The following is a 27,585-nucleotide window of genomic DNA, read 5'->3' on the forward strand; positions in this document are numbered from 1 at the left end:
ATTGCTCAAAGCTTGATTTGATGAAAGTACTTCTAGCCCTATTGAAACATGCCATGTTTAATTCTAAATTATTTTACCTAATATAATGCACTATATTTGAACAATAACCATGCATTTTTCTTTTTAAATAAATACATTAAAAATGTCTTTCTCTTCTTTCACTCTACATGTGTAGATATGTCTGCTGCCAGCTGTCTGAGATCTGAAGATCAGTTTCAGTGCTCCATCTGTCTGCATGTGTTCACTGATCCAGTCACCACACCATGTGGACACAACTTCTGCAAAAACTGCATCAATGTCCACTGGAACAGTGATGACCAGTACCTGTGTCCAATGTGTAATGAAATGTTCAACACAAGACCTAAACTTCACATCAACACATTGTTCTCTGAGATGGTTTCTCAGTTCAGACAGGAAGCTCAACAGAAAGCCAGCAGCAGCAGCTCAGAGCAACAAGCTGCCAAACCAGGAGAAGTTCCCTGTGACGTCTGTACTGGAACCAAACTGAAGGCCCTGAAGTCCTGTCTGGTGCTTCTGGTGTTTCTGGTGATTCCAGTGTGTCTGGCCGTCATCCACTGTGAGACTCAATTCAATATTCATGACATTTGACATATAAATAAATAACATACATAACTAGAGGGGATGGTGGCAGTAAGTAGATTATGGTAATAAGAAGTATATTTTATAAATGTCTGTCTTTATGCTAATGTCCTACCTGTTGGGACAGGAAGTGACATTGTTCTTTTCTCCCAGGATGAGGGGTTATTTCTTTCTTTCTGTTAGACTTCAGAATTAGGGGCAATTTTTTTCTTACATTTTGGAAAGTATTCCTCTCTAATATTTCTGTAGTTATGGCATCCTTATAGAAAGTGTAAATCTATCTGTAAAGCTCCCGCATAACAAAGACAGTAGAACATGTGTCACTGTCACCTTCTGTCTCAGGTTGTTCTCAGTTACTGTGGTCAGATATTCTGCCTCGGTATACTGTCTGTGTAAAGCCAAACCTGTTTCTACTTTGTGTTGTTAGCATGTATTACCATTCTAATAAATTATGTATTTTTTGTTCTTTGGTGCTCCACCCACCAAAGACTGGATGGAGGTCAGCGACCGTCCATCATATGAGGGGACTGTGGTGAAAGCTGTGGCTCAGCTGGAGGAGACGCTCAGTAAACACATGAAGAAGCTGTATGAGGCTGAGCTGAAGAGGGTCCAGCAGTATGCAGTGGATGTGACTCTTGATCCTGATACAGCAAGTCCTGCACTCATCCTGTCTGATGATGGGAAACAAGTATATCATGGTGATTATTATAACTGGAAGAAGAATCTCCCAGATAACCCAAAGAGATTTTTATCCTTCTCCCTGTTAGGAAAGCAGAGTTTGTCTTCAGGCAGATTTTACTTTGAGGTTCAAGTTAAAGAGAAGACTGACTGGGTTTTAGGAGTGGCCAGAGAGTCGATTGACAGGAAGGGAGACATCACACTGAGCCCTGAGGATGGTTACTGGACTATATGGTTGAGAAATGGAAATGAGTACGAAGCTCTTGATGATCCTTCAGTCGATCTCTCTCTAGAGTCTCGTCCTCAGAAGGTGGGGGTGTTTGTGGATTATGAGGAGGGTCTGGTCTCCTTTTATGACGTAGATGCTGCAGCTCTTATCTACTCCTTTACTGGCTGCTCCTTCACTGGGAAACTCTACCCATACTTCAGTCCATGGAATAATCATGGTGGTATAAACTCCGCCCCTCTCATCATCTGTCCTGTCAGTCAAACTGTCTGAGTCAATACCAGGATGCTGATTGATTAGAGACCAAAACTGATCAATTCTAAATGAACAGATTCAGTTAATTATGGTAACAAATGTATATTCAGCAGTAATGTACAGTGTGAACTTGTTTCCATCAATAATGATTAATGCAGACATTCTTTTATGATTTATAATATAATTATTTCATGTATGTTGGAATTGACCTTAAACTTGTCTCTTAACTGCTTCAGTGTCTCCATGATTGATTCATTAATCTCTTCACTGGTGATGGATCCATCATGACAAACACACGTGAGGAACAACTGAAATCTAAAATCTAGTGTTCATCTCAAAGTTTGCAAAGATACCAAATATGTCAGACTGAATTTTAGGGAAATGTGTCGACACTGATGGACAATATGTGAAGATTGTTTGTTGTTTGATGTAATGACAACAATAAAGGTCATGGGGCCATTTTTCCTGTATTTTGGCACAAACATAGATTTAAGTCTTCATTCCTGGTGTATGTGGGTCTGACCAACATATATTATATACAGTTAGCTAGTTTAGTCCAGTGGTTCCCAACCTAGGGGTGGGGCCCCTCCAAAGGGTCAGCAGATAAATGTGAGGGCTGCTGAGATGATTAATGGGAGAGGAAAGAAGAAAAAATAAAGTTCTGATACACAAATGTGTTTTCAGTTTTTGGACTTTTTCTCTAATCTTTGATTTTTGCTGAAATATTGGATCATTTGAACATTTATTGAAATGAAAGCATGTGAGAAGTTTAGAGGGAAAAATCAGTATTTGGTGGAGCTGTTAACAACTCATAGACATCTGAAATGTAAGCCGACTACACATTGCTTTTTGGTTTCATCTTTTTGTTGCTTCCTGCTTTGCTTGAGTGCAGACGCTTCGCTCTTTGCTCTCCGCTTTACTTTTCTCTTTTCCATTGAAATCCTGTCCTTTTGCTACAAAATTTATGGAAAGCGGGTCCTGGATACTTCTATATCACTGGGAACTTAATTTATGAAAGTATCTCAAGACTACCACTATTATTTAAACTCTTTTACTTCGTGAGTGTGGCCTATCAGCAGCACAAGCCTGCACTATAGTGACTGGGATTGAGGAGCTCAGCTAAGCTAAGCTAATTAGCAGCAAGATGCCTCCCTTTTCCATGGATGATTACCACAAACTTCTCCAGAAGATAGTGGTACTCAGCGACTTGAAGTCAACGTGGAGGTAAATGGACAATATGGGAATGAAACCCCTCTACCGATGACCCAAAACAGTGGACAGGAGCAGGCTAACAGACAGCTAATTAGCACCACCAAGAAGCAGGAGGCTGGTGGTTACGGCAGTAAATCAACCAGTAGTCCTCCCTGGAACTCTCTTGGTGCAAAGCCAAAGAATAAATCATCGCTTCCCTTAGATATGGGAAGACGGTTAACAGGCAGAACCCAGCACCCGGAGGCTCGTGATGAAACTGAGTGGCTTGCACTGCCATCGCACAGGAGGGTCTCTTCAACCCCAGTACCAAGGAGAAAACAGCCGTGGACTGTGGCAAAAACAAAAAGTAAGACCGACCCAAGACACAGGAATTCTACTAGAGAACAGATTTGCTCCGCTTTTACAAAACCCTGACTCCCCAAAAGAAAGGTCATCTTCCAGCACCAGAGAAAGGTATGTGGCTAAATCAAAAACTAAAAGGCCGCAGAAAGAGCTAACTACTGGGCCTCAGATGCTGATAGTGGGTGACAGAGCTGTGAATAAGATAAAACACTTTTTCAACAAAAACACCAAAGTACTCTGTTTTACCAACGACATGGTGTCCGATATCGCAGAGAAAATTCTGGAAATCACTGCTGAGCATCCGACAGTGAAATCTCTCGTCATACACACAGGAGCGCTTGATGTTATCAAGCAACAATCAGAGGTATTGAAACGGGATTTTAATGATCTGCTGAACAAAGTTCGATGTCTGAATACTGAGGTGTTTATCAGTGGACCTCTAGCGACAGTTCGGCGAGGAGACGAGAGATTCAGCAGGCTGTTGATGCTCAACAGATGGCTCAAAGATACGTGTGCCACTCAATCAGTGAATTTTATTGACAATTTCAACATTTTTTGGGAATGCAGACACCTCTTTGAGGCAGATGGATTTTGCCTTAACAAGTCAGGAGTACAGCTGTTAAGCTACAACATTTTTTATTTTGTGCGTCAGTCACCAGCAGTCCCTGCCAAGGACAAGACAAGACAAGACAATCCAAAACAACAGATAAGACAGCGTTCTGGAGAAGAATTGCTACCGCCTGAGATAAGGACTGACCATGAAAGTCAGCACACCCAGAGAGAGGATTTAACGTCATCATCCTTGCCCCAATGCAAGGAGTCTCCCCCAGCCCCAACAGCCCAACAGGAGGAGTCTCCCCCAGCCCTAAAAACCCAACAGGAGGAGTCTCCCCCAGCCCCAACAGCCCAACAGGTGGAGTCTCCCCCAGCCCTAAAAACCCAACAGGAGGAGTCTCCCCCAGCCCCAACAACCCAACAAGTGGAGTCTCCCCCAGCCCCAACAACCCGACAAGTGGAGTCTCCCCTAGCCCCACCTGGAGACTCCCAACTTTCAACCACCAGGACCCCATCCAGCCTTTCATTCTCTCCACTTAGTCAGGACTCCCCACTTCTGGATTTCACCGACAGGATGAATGACCTTGTCAATGCTGGAATCCAACTCACACCACGCCCAAATCCCATTTTTTCTCCCCTCAACTTCCCCCATCGTCAAGCCCCTCCCATTCCACCACGCTGGAAACAACCATCATCCAAGAGTCACAGAGCCCCCCCACCTCCTTTGACTCAGATCATCTGTGAGTCTGACTGATATGTGCCGGGTCCAGGCTGCAATACTGATACCAATTATGTTCTCCCCCAGGAAAAGTCAGGCCCTATGGAGTTCAGATAGCCTTCTCAATCCCTGTGATGACAGGTAACAGAAGAATGGTTAAACTGGTGAGAAATAACAAGAGTTCAATTAAATCTGCTAATTTACTAAGTATAGCATGTCAACCTCAAAATATACCAGTGTCTCCTGTTATCTCCACAAGGTTAGCTCTACTCAATATCAGATCGCTAGCCAACAAATCACTGCTAGTTAATGACGTCATTATGACCTATGATCTAGATTTTTTACTTCTTAGTGAAACATGGCTGACTGAATGTAGCTGTTGTGCTATTCTCAATGAGGCAGCACCAACAAATTTTAGTTTTATGAACAAGTGTCGAACTGGTAAGAAAGGCGGGGGAGTTGCTGCCATCTTTAAATCTGTATTTCAGTGCAAGGAAATTACATTAGGTGATTTTAGCTCTTTTGAACATCTCTGTTTTTTATTAAAAGGTGATCCAAAAGTTCTTTTTTTTAATCATTTATAGACCTCCAAGATACTCAGGAAAATTCATTGATGAGTTTACTGAACTGCTGTCAGTTATCTGCACTGACTACAACTTTTTTATCATAACAGGGGATTTTAACATTCATGTAGACAATAACATGGACAGTAACGCCAAAGAACTCTCTGCTCTACTTGACACTTTTGGCCTCTTGCAACATGTGAAAGGGCCCACACACTCTCGAGGCCACACTCTGGATCTGGTTATCTCTAAAGGTGTTGATATTTCTTCCGTTGATGTTAAGGACTTGGCTCTTTCAGATCATTTCTGTGTGTTCTTTGACTTACAGATCATTCCAAATGTTCAGTTAACCTCTGTGTCTGTTAGGAGAAGGTACATAAATGAGAATACCAGTGCAAAGTTTATGGAGGCTATAGCTATGTCACCAACTGTGAGTGCAGAGTCAGTTGATGAACTCCTGGATAAATTTAACTGGAAAATCTCAAATGTTATGGATGCTGTTGCACCTATAAGACAACCTTGAGCAGAAAGAAAACACCATGGAGGAACACTATGATGGTAAAGGCTTTAAAAACAGAATGCAGGAAAACAGAGCGTAAGTGGAGAAAAACTAAACTTCAAATTCACCTTGACCTCTACAAACAAAGTCTTTGTAATTTTAAATATGAGTTACTCAAAGCTAGACAGCAACACTTTTCTGAAATAATTAATAAGAACATCAACAACACTCGTACTCTGTTTGCTACGGTTGATAAGCTTACAAACCCCCCTAAACAGATAGCTCCAGAACTCCTTTCCACAGAAAAATGCAATGAATTTGCTTTTTCAGTGAAAAAATCCAGTCCATAAGGTTAAATATCAACACAAATCAACAAAACAATAAAATGATGCAATCCCTCAGACCTCCCAGGAATAACTCAACTGCAATGTCAGAATTTAAAACAGTTGACCAAAAAACCATAGAGGAAACAGTGCAGCATCTAAAACCATCAACATGCTGTCTTGACACAATGCCATCAGATTTCTTTAAAACTATTGTGAACTCTGTCCAAACAGATTTGCGACAAGTAATAAATAGCTCACTTAAATCAGGTGTGTTTCCTAAACTCCTAAGAGTAGCTGCCATTAAGCCACTCTTAAAAAAGAGAACGCTGGATGCTTCCATGTTAACCAACTACAGACCTATCTCAAATCTTCCTTTTATAGCCAAGACCGTTGAGAAAGTGGTTTTTAATCAACTCAGTCATTTCTTGAACTCCAGTGGCCTTTTTGACAAATTTCAATCAGGTTTCCGACCTCACCACAGTACAGAAACAGCTCTTATTAGAGTGTTAAATGACATAAGGTTGAACACTGACTCAGGCAAGGTGTCAGTTCTGGTCCTGTTGGATCTCAGTGCTGCGTTTGACACTGTGGATCACAGTATACTGTTGAACAGGTTGGAAACTTGGGCAGGACTCAGCGGAACAGTCCTAGACTGGTTCAGGTCCTACTTGGAAGAGCGGAGTTATTTTGTGACCATTGGAAGTTATGAATCTGATCGAGTGGCTATGACATGTGGAGTTCCTCAGGGGTCAGTTCTTGGACCCCTACTGTTCAGTCTATATATGCTGCCCTTGGGTCAAATTCTGCAGAACTCTAATGTAGACTATCACAGTTATGCAGATGACACACAGATATACCTGGCACTGTCCCCAGATGACTACAGTCCAATACAGTCATTGTGTCACTGTTTAGAGCAAGTAACTAATTGGATGAACCAAAATTTCCTTCAATTAAATCAGGACAAAACTGAGGTCATTGTTTTTGGCAATAAAGAGAAGAGGATTGCTGTCAGTAAACATCTGGAGTCACTCTCTCTAAAAACTACGGACCAAGTCCGAAACCTTGGTGTGCTGATAGACTCAGATCTGACTTTCAGCAGTCATATCAAATCAATCACCAAAACAGCCTTCTATCAGCTTAAGAACATATCCAGAGTGAAGGGTTTTATGTCTCAAACAGACCAGGAGAAGTTGATTCATGCTTTCATCTCAAGTAGACTCGACTACTGTAACGGTCTTCTGACTGGACTCCCACAAAAAAGCATTAAACAGCTGCAGCTCATTCAGAACACTGCAGCTCGAGTTTTAACCAGAACAAAGAGATCAGAGCACATTACTCCAGTTCTAAAGTCTTTACACTGGCTCCCAGTCAGTTCTAAAGTCTTTACACTGGCTCCCAGTCAGTTCTAAAGTCTTTACACCGGCTCCCAGTCAGTTCTCAAGTCTTTACACCGGCTCCCAGTCAGTTCTAAAGTCTTTACACCGGCTCCCAGTCAGTTCTAAAGTCTTTACACTGGCTCCCAGTCAGTTCTAAAGTCTTTACACTGGCTCCCAGTCAGTTCTAAAGTCTTTACACTGGCTCCCAGTCAGTTCTAAAGTCTTTACACTGGCTCCCAGTCAGCTATAGAATAGATTCTAAAGTTCTGCTACTGGTCTACAAATCACTGAATGGTTTAGGTCCAGAATACATGAATGACATGTTAGTAGAATATAAACCCAGTAGAGCTCTGAGATCTACTGACTCAGGTCAGATAGTTGAGCCCAGAGTTCAAACTAAACATGGTGAAGCAGCTTTTAGCTGTTATGCTGCACACAACTGGAACAAACTACCAGCAGAACTGAAATCAGCCCCAACAGTGAACACTTTTAAATCCAGGTTAAAAACATTTCTCTTCTCCTGTGCTTATGATTGAGCTCTTTTAAAGCACTTTACATTTTAATCTTTCATTTGCACACTTTCATTTGCACTCTGTCCTTTTAATGATTTTAAAGCTAATTTATTATTTTATGCTGCAATCATTTTATTTATGTCTTTCAATTTTTCTGTACTTTGTTTTTATTATGGGGGGGTGGGGTGGGGGTTAATTGTATGTTTTCTCAAATTACATGTTTTTCTGTTTTATGTAAAGCACATTGAATTGCCATTGTGTATGAAATGCGCTATATAAATAAAACTGCCTTGCCTTGCCTTGCCTTTTATCATCTGTTAAAAAAACACATTATTAAACTGAGCAACACCTTTTCACATGTCTAACTCCTCCCATCTGTTAGATACAGAACAACCTTTAATCCATGATATCTCACAATAAAACTTTTAATGACAGGAAGGAGAAACACTGGAAAAGAGGTGCAGTCGAGTCTCTCCACTTCTGTCCAAATATAAATGAAACTGAGTTCATCAAGTCTTTCTCAACAACACAGCAGAGTCTCTGCCAAACACTGGTGAGTACAACTGATCATATTTAATGTTTCAACAACCAGCTTTAACACAGGAGACAGGAAGTTCATCTCTTTTCATTTCATACTGACACTTGTGAGATTGTTTACAGTATAACTGCAGCTGCTTTTACAGACTCAGTAAAAAACACTTTAAGTGTTTTTAAGTCTCTGTCAGTTCTCAGGACTTTTGTAAAGTGGAACTGAACCTCTGTGGTTTGGAGTTTAGCTTCACTGCTATTTCCTGATCTTTGACTATTTACTGATCACTTCCTACAGACACATTCTGTTTCCTGTAGCTGTTTCACATTAAAAGCTTTTCACTGGTGAACCAGCAGGACACTTTTATTGTGAAGCAGCAACAGGAAATAAAATGTGTTTTGTCACCAAGTTAGCTAAAGCTTTGTTAGCAGTGAGATTCTTCAATAATAATTCTTCTCTACAACAAGATATGAACATATTCTGTGATATTTTATCAGTGGATCAGATTGTATTGAGTAATAGTAAAAGCACAAACAGCCACAATGAGCTGTTAGATAAAGAGCTGCAGATGAGTCTCTGACTGTAGTTTGTACAAACCAGCACACGTCCAACATTAAGTGTTGACTTCTTCCCACTCTGTTTCGGATGTGGTTGACATTGCATTGTATCGTGTTTTCTGTTAGGTGTAAGTTCACTGTTTTCCTTTTTTATGTTTGTTTTTTTCTTTCTTTCACACATCCGAAATAAAATAATCAAATCAAATCAACAAACACTTTAACTTGGCTGTGAAATCCTGGAGAGAATCTTTGATTAAATTGGTTAAGATTGCTCAAAGCTTGATTTGATGAAAGTACTTCTAGCCCTATTGAAACATGCCATGTTTAATTCTAAATTATTTTACCTAATATAATGCACTATATTTGAACAATAACCATGCATTTTCCTTTTCAATCAAATACAATACAAATGTCTTTCTCTTCTTTCACTCTACATGTGTAGATATGTCTGCTGCCAGCTGTCTGAGATCTGAAGATCAGTTTCGGTGCTCCATCTGTCTGCATGTGTTCACTGATCCAGTCACCACACCATGTGGACACAACTTCTGCAAAAACTGCATCAATGTCCACTGGAACAGTAGTGACCAGTACCTGTGTCCAATGTGTAATGAAATGTTCAACACAAGACCTAAACTTCACATCAACACTTTGTTCTCTGAGATGGTTTCTCAGTTTAGACAGGAAGCTCAACAGAAAGCCAGCAGCAGCAGCTCAGAGCAACAAGCTGCCAAACCAGGAGAAGTTCCCTGTGACGTCTGTACTGGAACCAAACTGAAGGCCCTGAAGTCCTGTCTGGTGCTTCTGGTGTTTCTGGTGATTCCAGTGTGTCTGGCCTTCATCCACTGTGAGGCTCAATTGAATATTCATGACATTTGACATAAATAAATAACATATAAAACTAGAGGGGATGGTGGCAGTAAGTAGATTATGGTAATAAGAAGTATATTTTATAAATGTCTGTCTTTATGCTAATGTCCTACCTGTTGGGACAGGAAGTGACATTGTTCTTTTCTCCCAGGATGAGGGGTTATTTCTTTCTTTCTGTTAGACTTCAGAATTAGGGGCAATTTTTTTCTTATATTTTGGAAAGAATTCCTCTCTAATATTTCTGTAGTTATGGCATGCTGATAGAAAGTGTAAATCTATCTGTAAAGCTCCCGCATAACAAAGACAGCAGAACATGTGTCATTGTCACCTTCTGTCTCAGGTTATTCTCAGTTACTGTGGTCAGATATTCTGCCTCAGTATACTGTCTGTGTAAGGCCAAACCTGTTTGTAATTTGTGTTGTTAGCATGTATTACGATTCCACTAAATGATGTATTTTTTGTTCTTTGGTGCTCCACCCACCAAAGACTGGACACAGGTCAGCGACCGTCCATCAAATGAGGGGTCTGTGGTGAAAGCTGTGGCTCAGCTGGAGGAGACGCTCAGTAAACACATGAAGAAGCTGTATGAGGCTGAGCTGAAGAGGGTCCAGCAGTATGCAGTGGATGTGACTCTTGATCCTGATACAGCACATCCCTGGCTCATCCTGTCTGCTGATGGGAAACAAGTACATCATGGTGATGTGTGGAAGAATCTCCCAGACAACCCAAAGAGATTTTTATCCCTCTCCCTGTTAGGAAAGCAGAGTTTGTCTTCAGGCAGATTTTACTTTGAGGTTCAGGTTAAAGAGAAGACTGACTGGGTTTTAGGAGTGGCCAGAGAGTCGATCAACAGGAAGGGAAAAATCACACTGAGACCTGAGGATGGTTTCTGGACTATATGGTTGAGAAATGGAAATGAGTATGAAGCTAATAATTACCCTCCAGTCTATCTCTCTCTAGAGTCTTGGCTTCAGAAGGTGGGGGTGTTTGTGGATTATGAGGAGGGTCTGGTCTCCTTTTATGACGTAGATGCTGCAGCTCTTATCTACTCCTTTACTGGCTGCTCCTTCACTGAGAAACTCTACCCATACTTCAGTCCCTGGAATAATCATGGTGGTATAAACTCTGCCCCTCTGATCATCTGTCCTGTCAATCAAACTGTCTGAGTCAATACCAGGATGCTGATTGATTAGAGACCAAAACTGATCAATTTCAAATGAAAAGATTTAGTTTATTATGGTAACAAATGTATATTCAGCAGTAATGTACAGTGTGAACTTGTTTCCATCAATAATGATTAATGCAGACATTCTTTTATGATTTATAATATAATTATTTCATGTATGTTGGAATTGACCTTAAACTTGTCTCTTTACTGCTTCAGTGTCCCTCCATGATTGATTCGTTAACCTCTTCACTGGTGATGGATCCATCATGACAAACACACGTGAGGAACAACTGAAATCTAAAATCTGGTGTTCATCTCAAAGTTAGCAAAGATACGAAATATGTCAGACTGAATTTTAGGGAAATGTGTCGACACTGATGGACAATATGTGAAGATTGTTTGTTGTTTGACGTAATGACAACAATAAAGGTCATGGGGCCATTTTTCCTGTATTTTGGCACAAACATTTAAGTCTTCATTCCTGGTGTATGTGGGTCTGACCAACATATATTATATACAGTTAGCTAGTTTACACTACTTTATATACAGTTAGCTAGTTTATACTACTTTATATACAGTTAGCTAGTTTACACTACTTTATATACAGTTAGCTAGTTTACACTACTTTATATACAGTTAGCTAGTTTACACTACTTTATATACAGTTAGCTAGTTTATACTACTTTATATACAGTTAGCTAGTTTACACTACTTTATATACAGTTAGCTAGTTTAGTCGAGTGGTTCCCAACCTAGGGGTGGGGCCCCTCCAAAGGGTCAGCAGATAAATGTGAGGGCTGCTGAGATGATTAATGGGAAAGAAGAAAAAACAAAGTTCTGATACACAAATGTGTTTTCAGTTTTTGGGCTTTTTCTCTAATCTTTGATTTTTGCTGAAATATTGGATCATTTGAACATTTATTGAAATGAAAGCATGTGAGAAGTTTAGAGGGAAGAATCAGTATTTGGTAGAGCTGTTAACAACTCATAGACATCTGAAAAGTGAGCCGACTACACACTGCTGACTGGTTTCATCTTTAACAATGTGTTGTATTTTAAAAGCTTGTTATATTATAGAGTACAAGTACCTCTAACTGTACTACAGTAAAGTACAATTACCTCAAACTGTACTACAGTAAAGTACAAGTACCTCAAACTGTACTGGAGGAAACTTAGTTACTTTAACGTGAACTATGGACAGAGTCAGGCTAACCGTTTCCTCTGTTACAGTCTTCATGCTAAGCTAGGCTAACATCTGACAATGTGAAGAAATGTTTGTCCAAAGCAAAAAACAAAACAGACAGTTCGATCAAGTCCAGAAATATTTATTTCTCTTTTCAAATAAATATACTCAACAGGTACACACATCAACATGGTGCAACTATATATATTCTTATAGATCTGAAAGCAAAAGAAAGAAAGAAAATTATATAACGTGTGCTGCCTTTTGCAAACTGTACAGATGTGGACTGAACATGTCGAGCGTGGAGATCTGAAGCAGGTTTGTTTTTGTATTTTTTCTAAATGGCGGTTTAAGATTTAAAGGACCAGCGAACAGAATTTAGTGTCATCTAGAGGAATGGACTTGGCAGAAATGAAGAATGGTTGTGTTTTTGTTACCTTAGAGTCAGCCCTTTAAATCTACAGAGGGAGCCGCCATGTTTCTACAGTAGCCCAGAATGGACAAACCAAACACTGTGAGTTTCGTGGCCACTGTAGTTTCTCCTTCATACTCAGAGATATTAATATTCTGTTAGTTGCAATCTGCAACCTCACCACTAGATGGCACTGAATCCTGCACTCTGGTCCTTTAAATTTGACTGTAGTGGACTGTACAGGAAGTCCAGCTGCTGGAGGGCATGCAAGGCTCAGAGGAAGGCATGCACACGCACCTGCACACACATCCACACATCCACACACACACACACTCTGTATTTTGCACATATAAACACACACTCTCTCAGAGCGTCTTGTCTTATTTGGTTCAGGTCCTGTTCGTTAATGTTTGTTCTTCAGCTGAAATGTTAGAAACTGGCAGAAAAGTGCAGAAAAATCTCAGCGTTCAGATTTAAATCAACTTTTTGTGAGATTTACTTCGACCCTGCACTCAGAGCTCACAGGCTGAGAGTTTCACTGGTTCTGTCCTTATTCAGCATCACTGACTGGAGGTTTGGAAATAACATACAGATGATTTCAGACTGAAGCTGCTGATATTTAAAATCTGTAATTTTAATAACTTTAACCGCCAAGAAAGCCTCTGAACCAAGCTGTAAAGCATGAGACAGGAAGTAGCAGCTCAGTTTCTAACATTATTTTGTTGTATTTTTTATTTTTTGTCATGATTCACTGATCAGGCAAAAACACAACTTATCACCTTATTTATACTGAATGCTTAAACAAGCCTAAACTTATCGGTTATCTGTTATCTGTGGTCTCAGAACTTATTGTAGCATCAAAACTTAACAGCTCAGGTGATCAAAGAATCAATAAAGTAAGAAGATTAAACACAATTGCAAAAAAAACAAAACAACCAACAACAACCCAAAAAACACAATAAAATGTAGGCAACTAAAAACTCTTTGGTCAACATTTAACTTTTTGAGAACTTAAAAGAGGAATGACTGAATAAATCTGTCAATCATTCAGTTTTTTTTTTCTTTCTTTTTAACAAATCCGCATCCACCACAGCTGAGGACGAGTGAAACCAAACAAAAACCGAAGCTGCAGTTCCTCAAATGTCCACCAGGGGTCGACTGTAAAATGAACTCTAACTGTACTGACGCCCATTTGAAAAGTTTCAACCTGTTTTTCTGTAAATCTGAAGTTAGTAGCAACAAATTTAGAGCATAGATCAGAGGTGTCAAACTCATTTTCATCCAAGGGCCACATACAGACCAATTTGAGCGTGATGATTTAAAGATTTAGTGTCCCGTAGAGAGACGTTAAAGTCCGACTCCATTAAAAATGTGTTTTAATCGAAGGTTTGAGCCTCACTGTGCAAAATGATTTATGTTCAGTTTAACACTTGAAGGATGTTTTTCATATTTAGCAACTAAAAATGGAAATATTCTCTTGATATTTATTGAGGTAAAAGGAGACGTTTTAAATAACTTCTAGTGAGGTCACTTAACTTAATCAGAATACTTAAACTATTATACGTCTTTAAATATGTCTGTAGGGGATCCTTAGGACTTCTTCCTCTGCTGTGGTTGAAGCAGCAGGTAACTTCAACCTGCATGTGATGTCATCAATGTCGCAAACAGACCGATGACATCACAGAATAATAACTTTGCTTGTTTTACGTTGCTAACGGATCGTAAGAGGCGTCGAAACGATTGAACTCTGCTGGTTCGTCACATTAATGAGAGGACAGGTCGACTGTTCGGGTGTCCGGACGCTGCAACAACAACAACAACAACAAAATCATCTTAACAAGTAATTTAAGTTCAGTTGAAGTCCATAAATCTGACTTTCTTAAAACAATAAAAAAACATCTGTATCGGTTCATTTTGTCTTTCCTGGTGCACCAACCATTTTTGAAGCCACTCTAAAAGGCAAACACACACACTACACTCTGATTGAATTGAAATCTTTGGCACACCTGAATCTACACCTGGCAGCAGCAGCTTCGGGTTGGTTTTACTGGTCAGTGTGGGAACGCCATTTTAAAGCAGCGATCACACCACAAAGTGTCTGACAGATGAATCTTAACTGCTAACTAGTCGGTCAACATTAACTCCTGAAGCTTCTCTGTTGTTCTTTCAATATCCTGCTGCCTTTTTTAACCTAAAACATTTATCCATTTATCTAAGAGGGGAAATAAAACTCTGACTTCATGCAATTTATTCCAAGGACACATCTGTAGCGTCGACAAGCTTCTCTATGATGAACTCTGTGTCCTGTCAAATGTCGGCTCTAGATGGATTTGTTCAACGTTATGAATTTGCACTTATCGCCAATATAATCTGTTATTATCAGCTCCACCTTTTCAATTCCTGCTAGAACAAGTTAAAGTGTCTATTAGGCTATACACTGATTACAAGCCTTGTCTGAAATGTCCAAAAAAAAAAAAAGGTCCCAAAGTCCCAAATTCTCATTCCTCAATATGTTCTGCTTTCTTAAGTCCTCTATGATAGATTGCATTTTGGGCTTTTTGGGTAAAAATGATTGACATGTTGTTACGGCTTAGGTTCAGTAACAAAGTGCATGTATGTTTGTTTTTTCTTTGGCTCCTGCAGGTAAAATCTAATGATGGCTCCCATTTATTGTATTTACTGAAACACTTCTCAGCTATTACATCGTGGTGTGTTCAAGGAGACATCACAACCAACAATCATTCCCATTTAAAATGTAGATTTACTGCCAGTATAAAATGAAACTATTGCCTCTATGTTAACTTTCCAGAATTATGGAATTGCTCTTCTTCATATCATGTGCCACTACGCAGAGTTGAGGTGTCTGATAAACCTTTAAACTCTAGTTCTTGGATCATATCACAGCGCTGTTTTCAGTCTGAAGCTCCTCCAAAATAACTGTACATGGAGGTCAACCAGAGATGTTAGTTTGGACTTTTTTTGGTCTCAGTTTCAGTTTCAACCTCAAAAACAGCAACTGAATTCAGAGATCAAGGTCTGCAAGACATGGTGAGAATTGGAAAGTTTGCAGTTAGTTGGTTTTTCAGCTTTAGACCGACAACAACCGAGCTAAACCTGCCGCTGTGCTGGTGTGTGAATGTTGCAGGAAGTCCAGTTTAAAGGTTCATTAAATGCAGTAAGAATCAGAGTAAAGTCACGTTTTTAAAGCTTCCACCTGGAGCTTTTACATCCTGCACAAACACATGAGGCTGAATATAAGATTAAATAACTTGTTAAGATGAGTTTTGCAGCGTTTTGATCTCTGTGGAACGACCCAACAGTATTCAGGATGTAGTTTATTATTCAATCTGTGTGCCTGTCAGTCATTACACCTCAACTTCACTCAGGAAAAGAGTAAATTATATCTCCATAAAAACTAAAAGTTACACAAAAGTTAAACAATCATCTCAAGAAAAACCAATATAACTCTTATTTTTCCTGTTTAAATAAATCTATCAGGATTAAAGTTGTGCTTTAAGACAACAAGGCTGAAGCAAACATTACGCCAGACTAAATAAACACTAGGAGGCACTTTGACAAACTTATACAGCAACGAGACAGACAGACAGACACGAGATCCGCTCATCAAACTAAACGTTACTACTCTTATCAAGTTTATGGTTATTTGACTACAAATCAAGTTATAGTCTATTAATTTTATAGCTGCAACTGTTGATGATCCACACACACACACACACACACACACACACACACACACACCTACACACACACATACAGACAGACAGAGCTCCCTTACTGTCTTCAGTTCCTTTTATTTTACCAAATAAATGAACATCTATTGTCACAAATGTCATTCTACCAGGTAAATTATACAGATATATATATATATATAGAATTTTATATCTGTTGATTATTTACTCAATCAATCAACTGTCAGTCTATAAAATGTCAAAATAGAAAATAAAAAAGCAGCAAGTCTTCAATATTAAAAAGCTGGGAATGAATAATGATGATTCAACGATTAGTAGATCACCTGAATGGTTGCTTGGTTGATTCATTTCCTGTTGATCAACTAATTGATTGAGTTGTTTAAGCTAGAGATCTTTGGGTTTAAATGTTTTAAATATAGTCAAATATCTTTATATCATCTTTATCATTGCTCGTGTCATCAGTGGGAAGAAATAGATTCAAACTGATAAAACACCCAGAAACACAACTCAGGTTTCTACCAACGTTTAAACTCTTTTATTTAAGCTTCTAGAGAAATAAACATGGAAAAGATTCAAAGCGAAACTCATCAGAAGACTTTGAACTTCTTATTAAACTAAAGTTGAGCTGACTCACATTTGTAGGGAGCTTCAGTTTCTAAATGGAAAAACAGTTTTTAGTGTTTGGTTTTTTTTTTTGTTTTTTTTTTTACCACCAAATTCATTCATTCATTCATTTATTCGTTCTTCCTCACAGATCAGAGTCAGGCAGCGATATGAGAACTAAATTCATAGTGAAATCAGCTGTTAGCAACAAGGCGACGACAAAGGAGCCGAACTTTTCTCTCTCACACACACACACACACACACACACACACACACACACACACACACACACACACACACACACACACACACACACACACACACACACACACCTCCTAGCGAGCTGACATGAATGAGGCCTGAGTTGGTTAACGCAAGCGGATTGGTCCAGATCCTCAAACTGTGAGCGACAATCTTCTCTGCAAACGACAGGAGGATGAAAGAAAGGAGAGGAAGGAAGGAAGGAAGGAAGGAAACGAACAGACAAACAGACAAACGAACCAATAGGAGGATAGGCAGCAGCGTCACGACGGGTTCGGACGCACTTTCATCAGGACAAACCGGGTCTGTCCTAACAGACTCCTTCATCAGGACAAAGTGTTTCTACATCCGTACAGAAGGTCTGGATCGGGTTCACGTGGTCGTAAGAAATCCAACAGGATGTGAGTCAGCAGAGGAAGAGAGAGGACTTAACTGCTTTGAATCTAACTCGGTGTAAATTCATCACTTCCTGTCGGCCGCAGTCTCGTCACTGGCGGTTTGGTCGACTTTCAGCTACACGCCGTCTAATCGTTTCTCTTCAGGCCGTCAAATGTCACAACTTCTCAAAAAAGAGACTTAAAAAATAAAAGAGAGAGAGAGAGAATGAAAACAAAACAAAACAAAACAAAAAACGTCTTTAACCGAGAGACGTTTTTTTCTGACGTTAGCGAGAGGAAGTAGAGGAGCGAACGTCTACGTCGCAGCAGGAAAACGAGAGATTAATGCGACAAGATCGAGCAGGTTCGGGGGGGGGGGGAGGAAGGAGGGGAGCTGCTCGTTGCTGGTCCTGATGGTCACTAAAAGGCCGTCGTCTGAGCCACGATTAGACTGCTGCAGTTCTCGGTGGGCAGGCGCCACCTGCTGGTCAGGTGGAGCGTCGCGTTCTGTTACCTGTTCCCCTTCTCCTTCAGCATCAGGCGGAAGCTGTGGAGCTGATGAATACTGGTGGACAACCTGAGAGAGAGAGAGAGAGAGAGAGAGAGAGAGAGACAGAGAGACAGAGAGAGAGAGAGAGGTTAGAAAAGACAAAACATGTCATATTAAACCATAAAATCATGACTTACTCTTCAATCTCTCTGCTATCGTTGCATCTTTCGAACGCCTTTCTGACGCCTTTCAGATGCCTATTGGGACACCTCCAGATGTCTATTGGACGCCTTTCAGACACATTTCGGATGCCTTTCGGAGGTCTTTGGACACCTTTCAGACACATTTTGGACGCCTTTCGGAACAAATTTCGGATGCCTTTGGGGTGTCTTTCGGACACTTTCGGACATCTACCATACGCCTATCGGACGCCTATCAGACACCTTTCAGATGCCTATCGGACATCTTTCGGATGCCTTTGGACGCCTTTCAGACACATTTGGGACAGATTTCGGATGCCTTTGGAGCGTCTTTCGGACACTTTCGGACGCCTATCAGACACCTTTCGGATGTCTATCGGATGTCTTTCAGACACCTTTTCAGACATCTTTCGGACACAATTTGGACGTCTTTCGGACACATTTCGGATGCCTTTGGGACACCGTTCACTCACCTTTGCATCCAAAGAGTGATGAACATACCTGCTAAAGCCGTTCACTAAGGCCACGATCTCTTGTCTGGTGAGCTGGAAGCCTTTGGAGGGGGTGTTTTCAGGAAGGTTCTTGATCTCCCTCTCAGAGAAGAGGATCTTCAGCGCCGTGCCGAGACCTTGAGTCTGCAGACAACACAGGTCACACATGAGGAGACGACTGAAGACTGCAGTAAAATATTAGACTTTCTACTGTAGTACAGTTAGAGGTACTAGTACTTTACGGTAGTACAGTTTGAGGTACTAGTACTTTACTGTAGTACAATTTGAGGTACTAGCACTTTACTGTAGTACAGTTTGAGGTACTTGTACTTTACTGTAGTACAGTTAGAGGTACTTGTACTTTACTGTAGTACAGTTAGAGGTACTAGCACGTTACTGTAGTACAGTTAGAGGTACTAGTACTTTACTGTAGTACAGTTAGAGGTACTAGTACTTTACTGTAGTACAGTTTGAGGTACTTGTACTTTACTGTAGTACAGTTTGAGGTACTAGTACTTCACTGTAGTACAGTTAGAGGTTTGTACTTCACTGTAGTACAGTTTGAGGTACTTGTACTTAACTGTAGTACAGTTTGGATAATATAACAAGCTTTTAAAATACAACACATTGTTAAAGATGAAACCAAAGATTAGAGAAAAAGTCCAAAAACTGAAAACACATTTGTGGATCAGAACTTTGTTTCTCACCTGCAGTTTTCCCCACAGTCGACATTTGCTGCAGCCAACACAGTCCATGATCCTGGAGATGTTTTTGAAATGGAGGCGAAATTCCTCCTGAAGGGAAGAAGAGAAGATCTGAGTTTCTGTTGGTCATTAAAACTTAACCTCTTCCCCCCTAAGCCTCTGGCTCAGGGTCCTGCTCGAAAATGACATACTCAAAATGAATATGGTATATCTCTGTAACTACAAGGTCTATATGAATAATATTGGTATCATAATAAAGGTAACACTTGTGAGATACACGTAGAGGTGAAAGCATTAGTATATATGTTACTGGGTCAGACTAAATGAAGATTGAACACAGCAAAAATTAAACATTTAATTTTCGCCTGAATAAAATTACATTTTTAGAGTGAATAACACCTTCTAAATTATACTGCAGCAGCCAATAAACCTCTTGACATTGTAGCATAACATCTGAACATTATCTGTGCCAAGTTTCATGTTAATAAAGTAAAGCACTGCAAAGTTAGAGAGATTTTAGTAGAGATATGTTTAGGCGCTCAACTCTGCACTGCGCATCTCTGCCCATGCATTCTGGATGGGCGTCAAATGATCCAAGCAGTAGTTTCAGGAAGAACATGGATATCTCGCGAACCGATTGGTCAATATGGACCAATCACACCTCTAAAGAAAGTTCACACCCCCTAGAAAGTAATGCAGAGGGCTAGATATGTCGCAGTAGCACCGTTCAATCACTAGATGGAGACAAAGACCGTGTGTTTGCATTGGCGACGACGGCGCAGGGATATTTAAATCACCCCCCATGCCATGTAAACAAAACGAAAGTGAAACTGAATCGACTCAAAATGACCCAGAGACATTGGAGTAGCTGCTACTAGGAATATTATGCGACCAGACACAACTTTTAACCATAAAAACAGCGAAGGTAAGACATCATTTGTAGTTGTAAATTTACAATGTGAAGTTTGTTTGGATTTTTCTTTGACGGTTTACTCCGCGAGTTTTGATCGCACAGTAATGAGAGTTACACTGCTGGAATCAGTGAAATCTCAGCTTTCATTTGATGTGTAGTTTGTGTGGATATCACGAACATAACAATACGAGGATCGTGGTGACTGCCGGCATGCGCAGTGCTCAGACGGTGTAGCGTTTTTGCAAATGATGCAATTAGTTGCTTGGTGTTTGACTTGTGTTTTGTTGAGCTGTAAATGGTTGCGCTGGCTCGATAGCTGCGCTTCTTCTGAATAAAATGGTGTATCATATGGCTATATTAGTGCTTGTTTAGCTGCCCTGAGACGTTTTTCATTTATAGGGGGCGCTCTAGCCCCCGCCGGCGGGGGCTCTCGGGCTACTAAACTAAAGCAGAAAGAAGATGATAGAACATAAAATAGAGATCATGCGTGCATATTAACCTTTAGATCAGAGGTGTCAAACTCACTTTCATACAAGAGCCACATACAGTCAAATGTAATCTCATGTGGGCCGGATCATTAAAAAGATGGAAGGGAATAAGGACGGAAGGAAGGAAGGAAGGAAGGAAGGAAGGAAGGAAGGAAAAGAAGGAAGGAAAGGAAGGAAAGGAAGAAAGGAAAGGAAAATGAAGGAAAGATGGAAGGAAGGAAGGTAGGATGGAAGGAAACAAATAAGGAAAGAAGACAAGAAAGCAAAGAAGCAAGGAAGGAAGGAAAGGAAGGAAAGGAAGAAAGGAAAAGAAAATGAAGGAAAAGGTGGAAGGAAGGTAGGATGGAAGGAAACAAATAAGGAAAGAAGACAAGAAAGCAAAGAAGCAAGGAAGGAAGGAAGGAAAGGACGAAAGGAAGGAAGGAAGGAAAGGAAGAAAGGAAAAGAAAATGAAGGAAAGGTGGAAGGAAGGAAGGTAGGATGGAAGGAAACAAAGAAGGAAAGTAGTAAGAAAGGGAGGAAGGAAAGAAGGACAGATGACAGGAGGGTATAGGAAGGCAGGAGGCAAGTGGGCCGGATTGGACGCTTTGGCGGGCCGGTTCTGGCCCACAGGCCGCATGTTTGACACCCCTGCTCCAGTTCCACAGATATTCTTTGCTGATGATGACGGAGAGTTTATCTTTAATCCTGCTGAACATGTTTGATTTAGTTTCACCTTTAATGTTTTGGCCTCCAGCTTGTGTCCGGCGAACATGGACTTCTCATCAAAGTGCATCGGGAAAGATCTGAAAGACAAACAGAGGACAAAACTTAAGACCATAATAAAATGTCTCTTTCTTTCCCTCTCTTCTTCCTCCGTTAATCTTTCTTTCCTCCTTTCTTCCTCTCTCCTTCTACTTCTTGTTCTTTCTCTTCTTTCTTCTTCTTCCTCCTTTCTTTCTCCTATCTATCTATCTATCTATCTTTCTTCTCTTACTCATTTATCTTTCCTTCTTTCTTTCTTGGTGGATGGATAAAATATGTAATATTTATCATTCTTTTGTGGTTATACCATTTGACATTTTCAGGAGCATTCAATCTTACTTCATTTCAAATGATATAAAACCAACAAAAATACTAAATATACATTTTAACAAACCTGATGCTGCTTTTAAAAACTAGTTTAACTGATTTATGAATTCATCGTTGTGTCGTCCTCCCGGGTCAAATTGACCCCGTCTGTTTTTACTGTTCAGAAAGGAGGGAGGGAGGAAGGAAAGGAGGGAGGAAGGAAGGAGGGAAGGAGGAAAGAAAGGAGGAAGGAAGGAGGGAAGGAAGGAGGGAGGGAGGAAGGAAAGGAGGAAGGAAGGAAGGAAGGAAAGGAGGGAGGAAGGAAGGAAGGAAGGAAGGAAGGAAGAAGGAAAGGAAGGAAGGGACGGAGGAAGAAAGGAAAGAAGGAAGGGAGGGAGGTACGAAAGAAGGGAGGAAGAAGGAAGGAGGGAAGGAGGAAAGAAGGAAGGGAGGAAGAAGGAAAGAAGGAAGGGAGGGAGGTACGAAGGGAGGGAGGTACGAAGGAAGGGAGGAAGAAGGAAGGAGGGAAGGAAGGAAGAAGGAAAAAAGGAGGGAAGGAAGGGAGGAAGGAAGGAAGGAAGGAAAGAAGGAAGGAAGGAGGGAAGGAAGGAAGAAGGAAGGGAGGAAAGAAGGGAGGACATAACCAGTCAGCTTACTTGATCTCGTTGAAGACCTGCAGCAGCAGCTCCTTGGTGGCTCCGTCCTCTTGAGAGTTTCCGGTGTACAAGTTGACGAAGGCTCGCTCGAAGTACGCCGAGACCTTGTAGAGCGCTCGCAGCTCGATCAGATACAGGAAGTAGAGGTTCTTCAGTCGCCGGATGCCTTCGCCCTTCGTCTCCGCCGTGTCGAAGCGCTGCCTGAACTCCTGGATGTTCGGCCCCCAGACGGAGCGGCCCCAGCCCTCTGAGGACGGTCAGGAGGTAAAGGCGGGGTTAGGGCTATAGCGGGGGCGTCAAACTCATTTTCATTCAAGGGCCGGATCATTAAAGAGAAGGAAGGAAGGAAGAAAGAAAGGAAGAAAGGAAGGAAGGAAGGTGAGAAGGAAAGATAAGGAGAAGGAAGTAAGGACAGGTGGAAGGAAGGAAAGAATAAAAGTGAGGAAGGCAGAAAGGAAAGATTGGAAAAGAAGACGGAGGAAAGATGGAAGGAAGGAAGGTAAAGGTGGGGTTAAAGACAGATAGTGAAGGAAGGACAGATAGAAGGAAGGAAGGAAGGAAGGAAGGAAGGAAAGACAGACAAAAGGAAGGAGGGAAGAAAGGTAGGAAAGACAGATAGTGAAGGAAGGACAGATAGAAGGAAGGAAGGAAGGAAGGAAGGAAGGAAGGAAAGACAGACAAAAGGAAGGAGGGAAGAAAGGTAGGAAAGACAGATAGTGAAGGAAGGACAGATAGAAGGAAGGAAGGAAGGAAGGAAGGAAGGAAGGAAGGAAGGAAAGACAGACAAAAGGAAGGAGGGAAGAAAGGTAGGAAAGACAGATAGTGAAGGAAGGACAGATAGAAGGGAGGAAGGAAAGAAGGAAGGAAAGACAGATAGTGAAGGAAGGACATAAGGGAGGAACAAAGAAAAGAAAAAAGGAAGGTAGGGAGTAAGGACAGGTGGAAGGAAGAAAGAAACGAAGGAACGAAGAAAGGAAAAAAGGATGGTATATGTGTGTGTGTGTGGCTGTGTGTGTGTATATTTGTGTATATGTGTGTGTGTGTGTGTATGTGTGTGTGTGTATGTGTGTGTGTGTGTGTGTGTGTGTGTGTGTGTGTGTGTCTTTACAGTCAAAACATGAAACAGTTTTAAATGAGTCTGTGTTATTTGGTCTCTAAAGTATTTTGTCATGAACTGAATATGGATTTGTTAGAGTTAAGTTATTAGAAGAGAAGGAAATGTAGGAATCGTACCGTCCAGCAGGTATTCGGCACACAGGTGGATGTTGATGCTGCTGTGAAGTCCGGAGATGAGTCGGTAGAAAACTCTCTTCTCTAAACACAAACCTGCAGACAGAAGAACATGTTTGGAGAAATTACAATTACATACATGCAAACTGTTTAATTATATACACACACAAGTCTAACTGTAAAATTCATTTTCTTCTAAACACATTAAATAGGTCATAAATGTATTTCTAAAAAATGTGTAAAAAGCATTTCAACCATTTAGATTTGAATTGTGGAGCTAGGCTTCACAAACTGTGTTTCAAGATTTCTGTGTTCAGGATTTAGTGATTAGCATAAACCCGCCCCTGCTGCTGTAGAGGTAGAAATACATTCAGCACACACTACTACTACTACAGTCTACAGTTAGCCAGTTAGCCGAGTTAGCCGCCGAGCTAGCTGCCGAGTTAGCCGCCAAGCCAACAGCCGAGTTAGCCACCAAGTTAGCCGCTAAGCTAGCCGCCGAGCTAGCAGCTAAGCTAACCGCCGAGCTAGCAGCTGAGTTAGCCGCTGAGCTAGCAGCTGAGTTAGCAACAGAAAGCTCTCAGTATAGCGTCCATGTTTCTGGTAGAGGTGGTGGCTTTGATTGACAGGTGACACTTGGTAGGGGGCGGGGCTTCAGAGGACTCGGAGGCCACGCCCACAGTGTTTGGGAGCAGAGAAAGAGGCTGATTTCTACACAACTTTGAAGCCTAATTTCATATATTTGGCAATTTTTTTAATCATTCAAATTTGGCAGGGTGATGAACAACACACTTTTCTGTGGTATGTCAAACTCAGAACACATATTTATTCTTACTTTACAATGACTTTTTACTCTGAATAATATGAACTAATGTAAATACTGGAGCTCATCCTAACTCCTAACCATCCTAACCCTATGTAAGTGTGTGTATGTGTACTTTTAATGTCCAATGCTGTGCAATATAACCATTTCATGTATTGTTTTTCATACTTATTTATTGTTCTTTATTCTTTCTTATTGATGCTCTTCTATCTTGCTGCTGTAATAATGCAAATTTCCCCTTTGTGAGTCTAATAAAAGGAAAATATGATCTTAATTTATTCAGTCTGTATTGTTGAGTCTTCCATATTTATCTTATTAATGAGTTTTATGTATTTTAAATTTCCCCTTGTAGGACACAGGCTTTATAATCTTAATAAAATCCTGTTGTATGTGATATAAATTCATGTTTTATACCCATAAGGATAATAAACAGACAACAGCTCATTAACTGAGAGTTATGAAATGAGGAAGGAAGGAAGGAGGGAAGGAAGGAAGGAAGGAAGGAAGGGATGAAGTGACAAAGGAAGGAAAGAAGGAAGGAAGGAAGGGATGAAGTGACAAAGGAAGGAAAGAAGGAAGGAAGACAGGAAGGAAGGAAGGAAGGACAGATGGAAGGAAGAAAGGGAAGGAAGGAAGGAAGGACAGAAGGAAGGAAGGGAGGAAGGACAGATGGAAGGAAGGGACGAAGAAAGGAAAGAAGGAAGGAAGGAAGGAAGGAAGGAAGGAAGGAAGGAAGAAAGGAAAGAAGGAAGGAAGAAAGGGAGGAAGGAAGGAAGGAAAGGAGGAAGGACAGATGGAAGGAAAGAGAAGGAAGAAAGGGAGGAAGGAAGGAAGGGAGGAAGGACAGATGGAAGGAAAGAGAAGGAAGAAAGGGAGGAAGAAAGGAAGGGAGGAAGGACAGATGGAGGGAAGGAAGGAAGGAAATACACAAAGATAATAAACAGACATCAGCTCATTAACTGAGAGTTGTGAAACATTTCTCGTAATTAAAACTTTGAACCAACTTCTGCGAAACACCGGCTGTTACGTAACACCGCGGTCAGACAGACTCAGTGAGCCAACGCTGGCGGTTTGGTTGACTAATAACAAACGTTGCTGATTGGTTTGACGATCGGATTATGAAACTGCTGGTTTGTGTTAAAGAGTTTCATCACCTTCCCAAAAACATCGTGAGACTCACGAAGGGAAAGAATGAAACTCACTGCAGCAGAATGAGAGACCATTGTTTTTAGTTACAGACGCTATGATGGAAGAAGAAGGGAGGAAGGAAGGGAGGAAGGACAGATGGAAGGAAAGAGAAGAAAGAAAGGGAGGAAGGACAGATGGAAGGAAGGGACAAAGAAAGAAAGGAAGGAATGAAGGAAGGAAGGAAGGGATGAAGGGACGAAGAAAGGAAAGAAGGAAGGGAGGAAGGACAGAAGGAAGGGAAGGAAGGAAGGAAGAAAGGAAGGAAGGAAGGGAGGAAGGACAGATGGAGGGAAGGAAGGAAGGAAGGAAGGGAGGAAGGAATGGAGGAAGGACAGATGGAAGGAAGGAAGGAAGAAAGGAAGGGAGGAAGGACAGATGGAGGGAAGGAAGGAAGAAAGGAAGGGAGGAAGGAAGGGAGGAAGGACAGATGGAAGGAAAGAGAAGAAAGAAAGGGAGGAAGGACAGATGGAAGGAAGGGACAAAGAAAGAAAGGAAGGAATGAAGGAAGGAAGGAAGGGATGAAGGGACGAAGAAAGGAAAGAAGGAAGGGAGGAAGGACAGAAGGAAGGGAAGGAAGGAAGGAAGAAAGGAAGGAAGGAAGGGAGGAAGGACAGATGGAGGGAAGGAAGGAAGAAAGGAAGGGACGAAGAAAGGAAAGAAGGAAGGGAGGAAGGACAGATGGAAGGAAGGAAGGACAGATGGAAGGAAGGAAGGGAGGAAGGGACGAAGGAAGGGAGAAAGGACAGATGGAAGGAAGGGAGGAAGAAAGGAAGGGACGAAGAAAGGAAAGAAGGAAGGGAGGAAGGGCAGAAGGAAGGGAGGAAGGACAGATGGAGGGAAGGAAGGAAGGAAGAAAGGAAGGAAGGAAGGGAGGAAGGACTGATGGAAGGAAGGGCAGAAGGAAGAAAGGAAGGGAGGAAGGAAGGGAGCAAGGACAGATGAGGGAAGGAAGGAAGAAAGGAAAGGAGGAAGGACAGATGGAGGGAAGGAACAACATTGTGAAACTCATGAAGGGAAAGAATGAAACTCACTGCAGCAGAATCAGAGACGTTTGATTTTACTTGTGGTTAAAGTGTAAGTTACAGACGCTCCGATGAAAGTGAAACTCTCTTTTTATGTTTTTTACGCTCCATTAACTCCTGAAATGCTTTACATTATGGGCTTAAAACTGGCTTGAAATGTAAAATAACGGGATTTTAAACATGCAATTCAAAACGCCATTAATCGTGATTAATGGTCCTTTGGTGGAGCTGAGGCTGGCTTGGCTGCACCTGGGTGTTTAGCGTGGAGGTGCTAACTCAAACTCCACGTACTCCGGTGGTAGTTAAACTCCGTTTGACACAGGTTGCATTTTACTTTTGACTTGTCAACTGAAGCGTCTGGAAGTGTTTTAAAGTTAAACAAGCCGTTCAAAAGTCCAGTAGCTCTCTTACTTTCCATCAGCGCGGTAGGTTTACTGCAGGAGGCCACTTCAAAGCATAGCGCTACAGCTAGAGGAGCCGTCTACGGGGGAGGAGAAGGGACAAAAAGGCTTGCAACATTAAAATGAGATTTAAAAAAATTAACGCGTTATGGATTGCATTAATCTAATCACGATTAACGCGTTAACGCTGACAGCCCTAGTTTTTATTATAAGTCTCTTTATTAGAACACAACCAGAAAACACAGTAAATGTTCTGCAGCATTAAAACACAGACTTCCTTTAAACTGGAGCAACAACAGGAACCTCGCTCTCTTTAATCTCCATTCATAATAATAATAATAATAATTAAAACTGCAAGCAGTGATGAACGGGCCCTCGCCCCCCCACACATGTCGGGCTG

General features: G+C 41.1%; 3 protein-coding genes across 6 annotated transcripts in view; 2 read left to right on the top strand and 1 right to left on the bottom strand.

Annotated features, from left to right (window-relative positions):
• Positions 1–1,093: 1,093 nt before the first annotated feature.
• LOC128378754 (E3 ubiquitin-protein ligase TRIM21-like) lies at positions 1,094–1,777 on the top strand. The gene is made up of 2 exons (XM_053338342.1): positions 1,094–1,099; positions 1,205–1,777. The coding sequence occupies exons 1-2, from the start codon at positions 1,094–1,096 to the stop codon at positions 1,775–1,777; spliced, it is 579 nt and encodes a 192-aa protein (XP_053194317.1).
• A 1,242-nt stretch (positions 1,778–3,019) lies between these two features.
• LOC128378764 (E3 ubiquitin-protein ligase TRIM21-like) lies at positions 3,020–11,010 on the top strand. Its single transcript, XM_053338354.1, has 2 exons — positions 3,020–3,274; positions 10,418–11,010. Exons 1-2 carry the CDS (start codon positions 3,020–3,022, stop codon positions 10,979–10,981), a joined length of 819 nt encoding a protein of 272 aa, XP_053194329.1. The 3' UTR covers positions 10,982–11,010.
• A 5,520-nt stretch (positions 11,011–16,530) lies between these two features.
• ero1b (endoplasmic reticulum oxidoreductase 1 beta) overlaps positions 16,531–27,585 on the bottom strand; it is a 33,324-nt gene continuing 22,269 nt past the window's right edge. The window contains exons 11-17 of one of the 4 annotated variants that reach the window (XR_008322949.1): positions 23,755–23,847; positions 22,522–22,768; positions 21,531–21,600; positions 19,418–19,504; positions 18,721–18,854; positions 17,176–18,106; positions 16,531–17,123 (exon numbers count right to left, since the gene is read on the bottom strand). Coding sequence is in view for 2 of the 4 variants with exons in the window: in XM_053333728.1 (XP_053189703.1) it covers positions 18,040–18,106; positions 18,721–18,854; positions 19,418–19,504; positions 21,531–21,600; positions 22,522–22,768; positions 23,755–23,847 (698 nt within the window). In the remaining 2 variants the exon portion in view is untranslated. Of the gene's footprint in view, positions 18,107–18,720; positions 18,855–19,417; positions 19,505–21,530; positions 21,601–22,521; positions 22,769–23,754; positions 23,848–27,585 lie in introns of all 4 variants that reach the window. The other 3 variants (XR_008322948.1, XM_053333728.1, XM_053333729.1) reach the window with 3 other exon arrangements.

Source organism: Scomber japonicus, chromosome 2 (assembly GCF_027409825.1).
Source record: "Scomber japonicus isolate fScoJap1 chromosome 2, fScoJap1.pri, whole genome shotgun sequence".
Taxonomy (NCBI): Eukaryota; Metazoa; Chordata; class Actinopteri; order Scombriformes; family Scombridae; genus Scomber; species Scomber japonicus.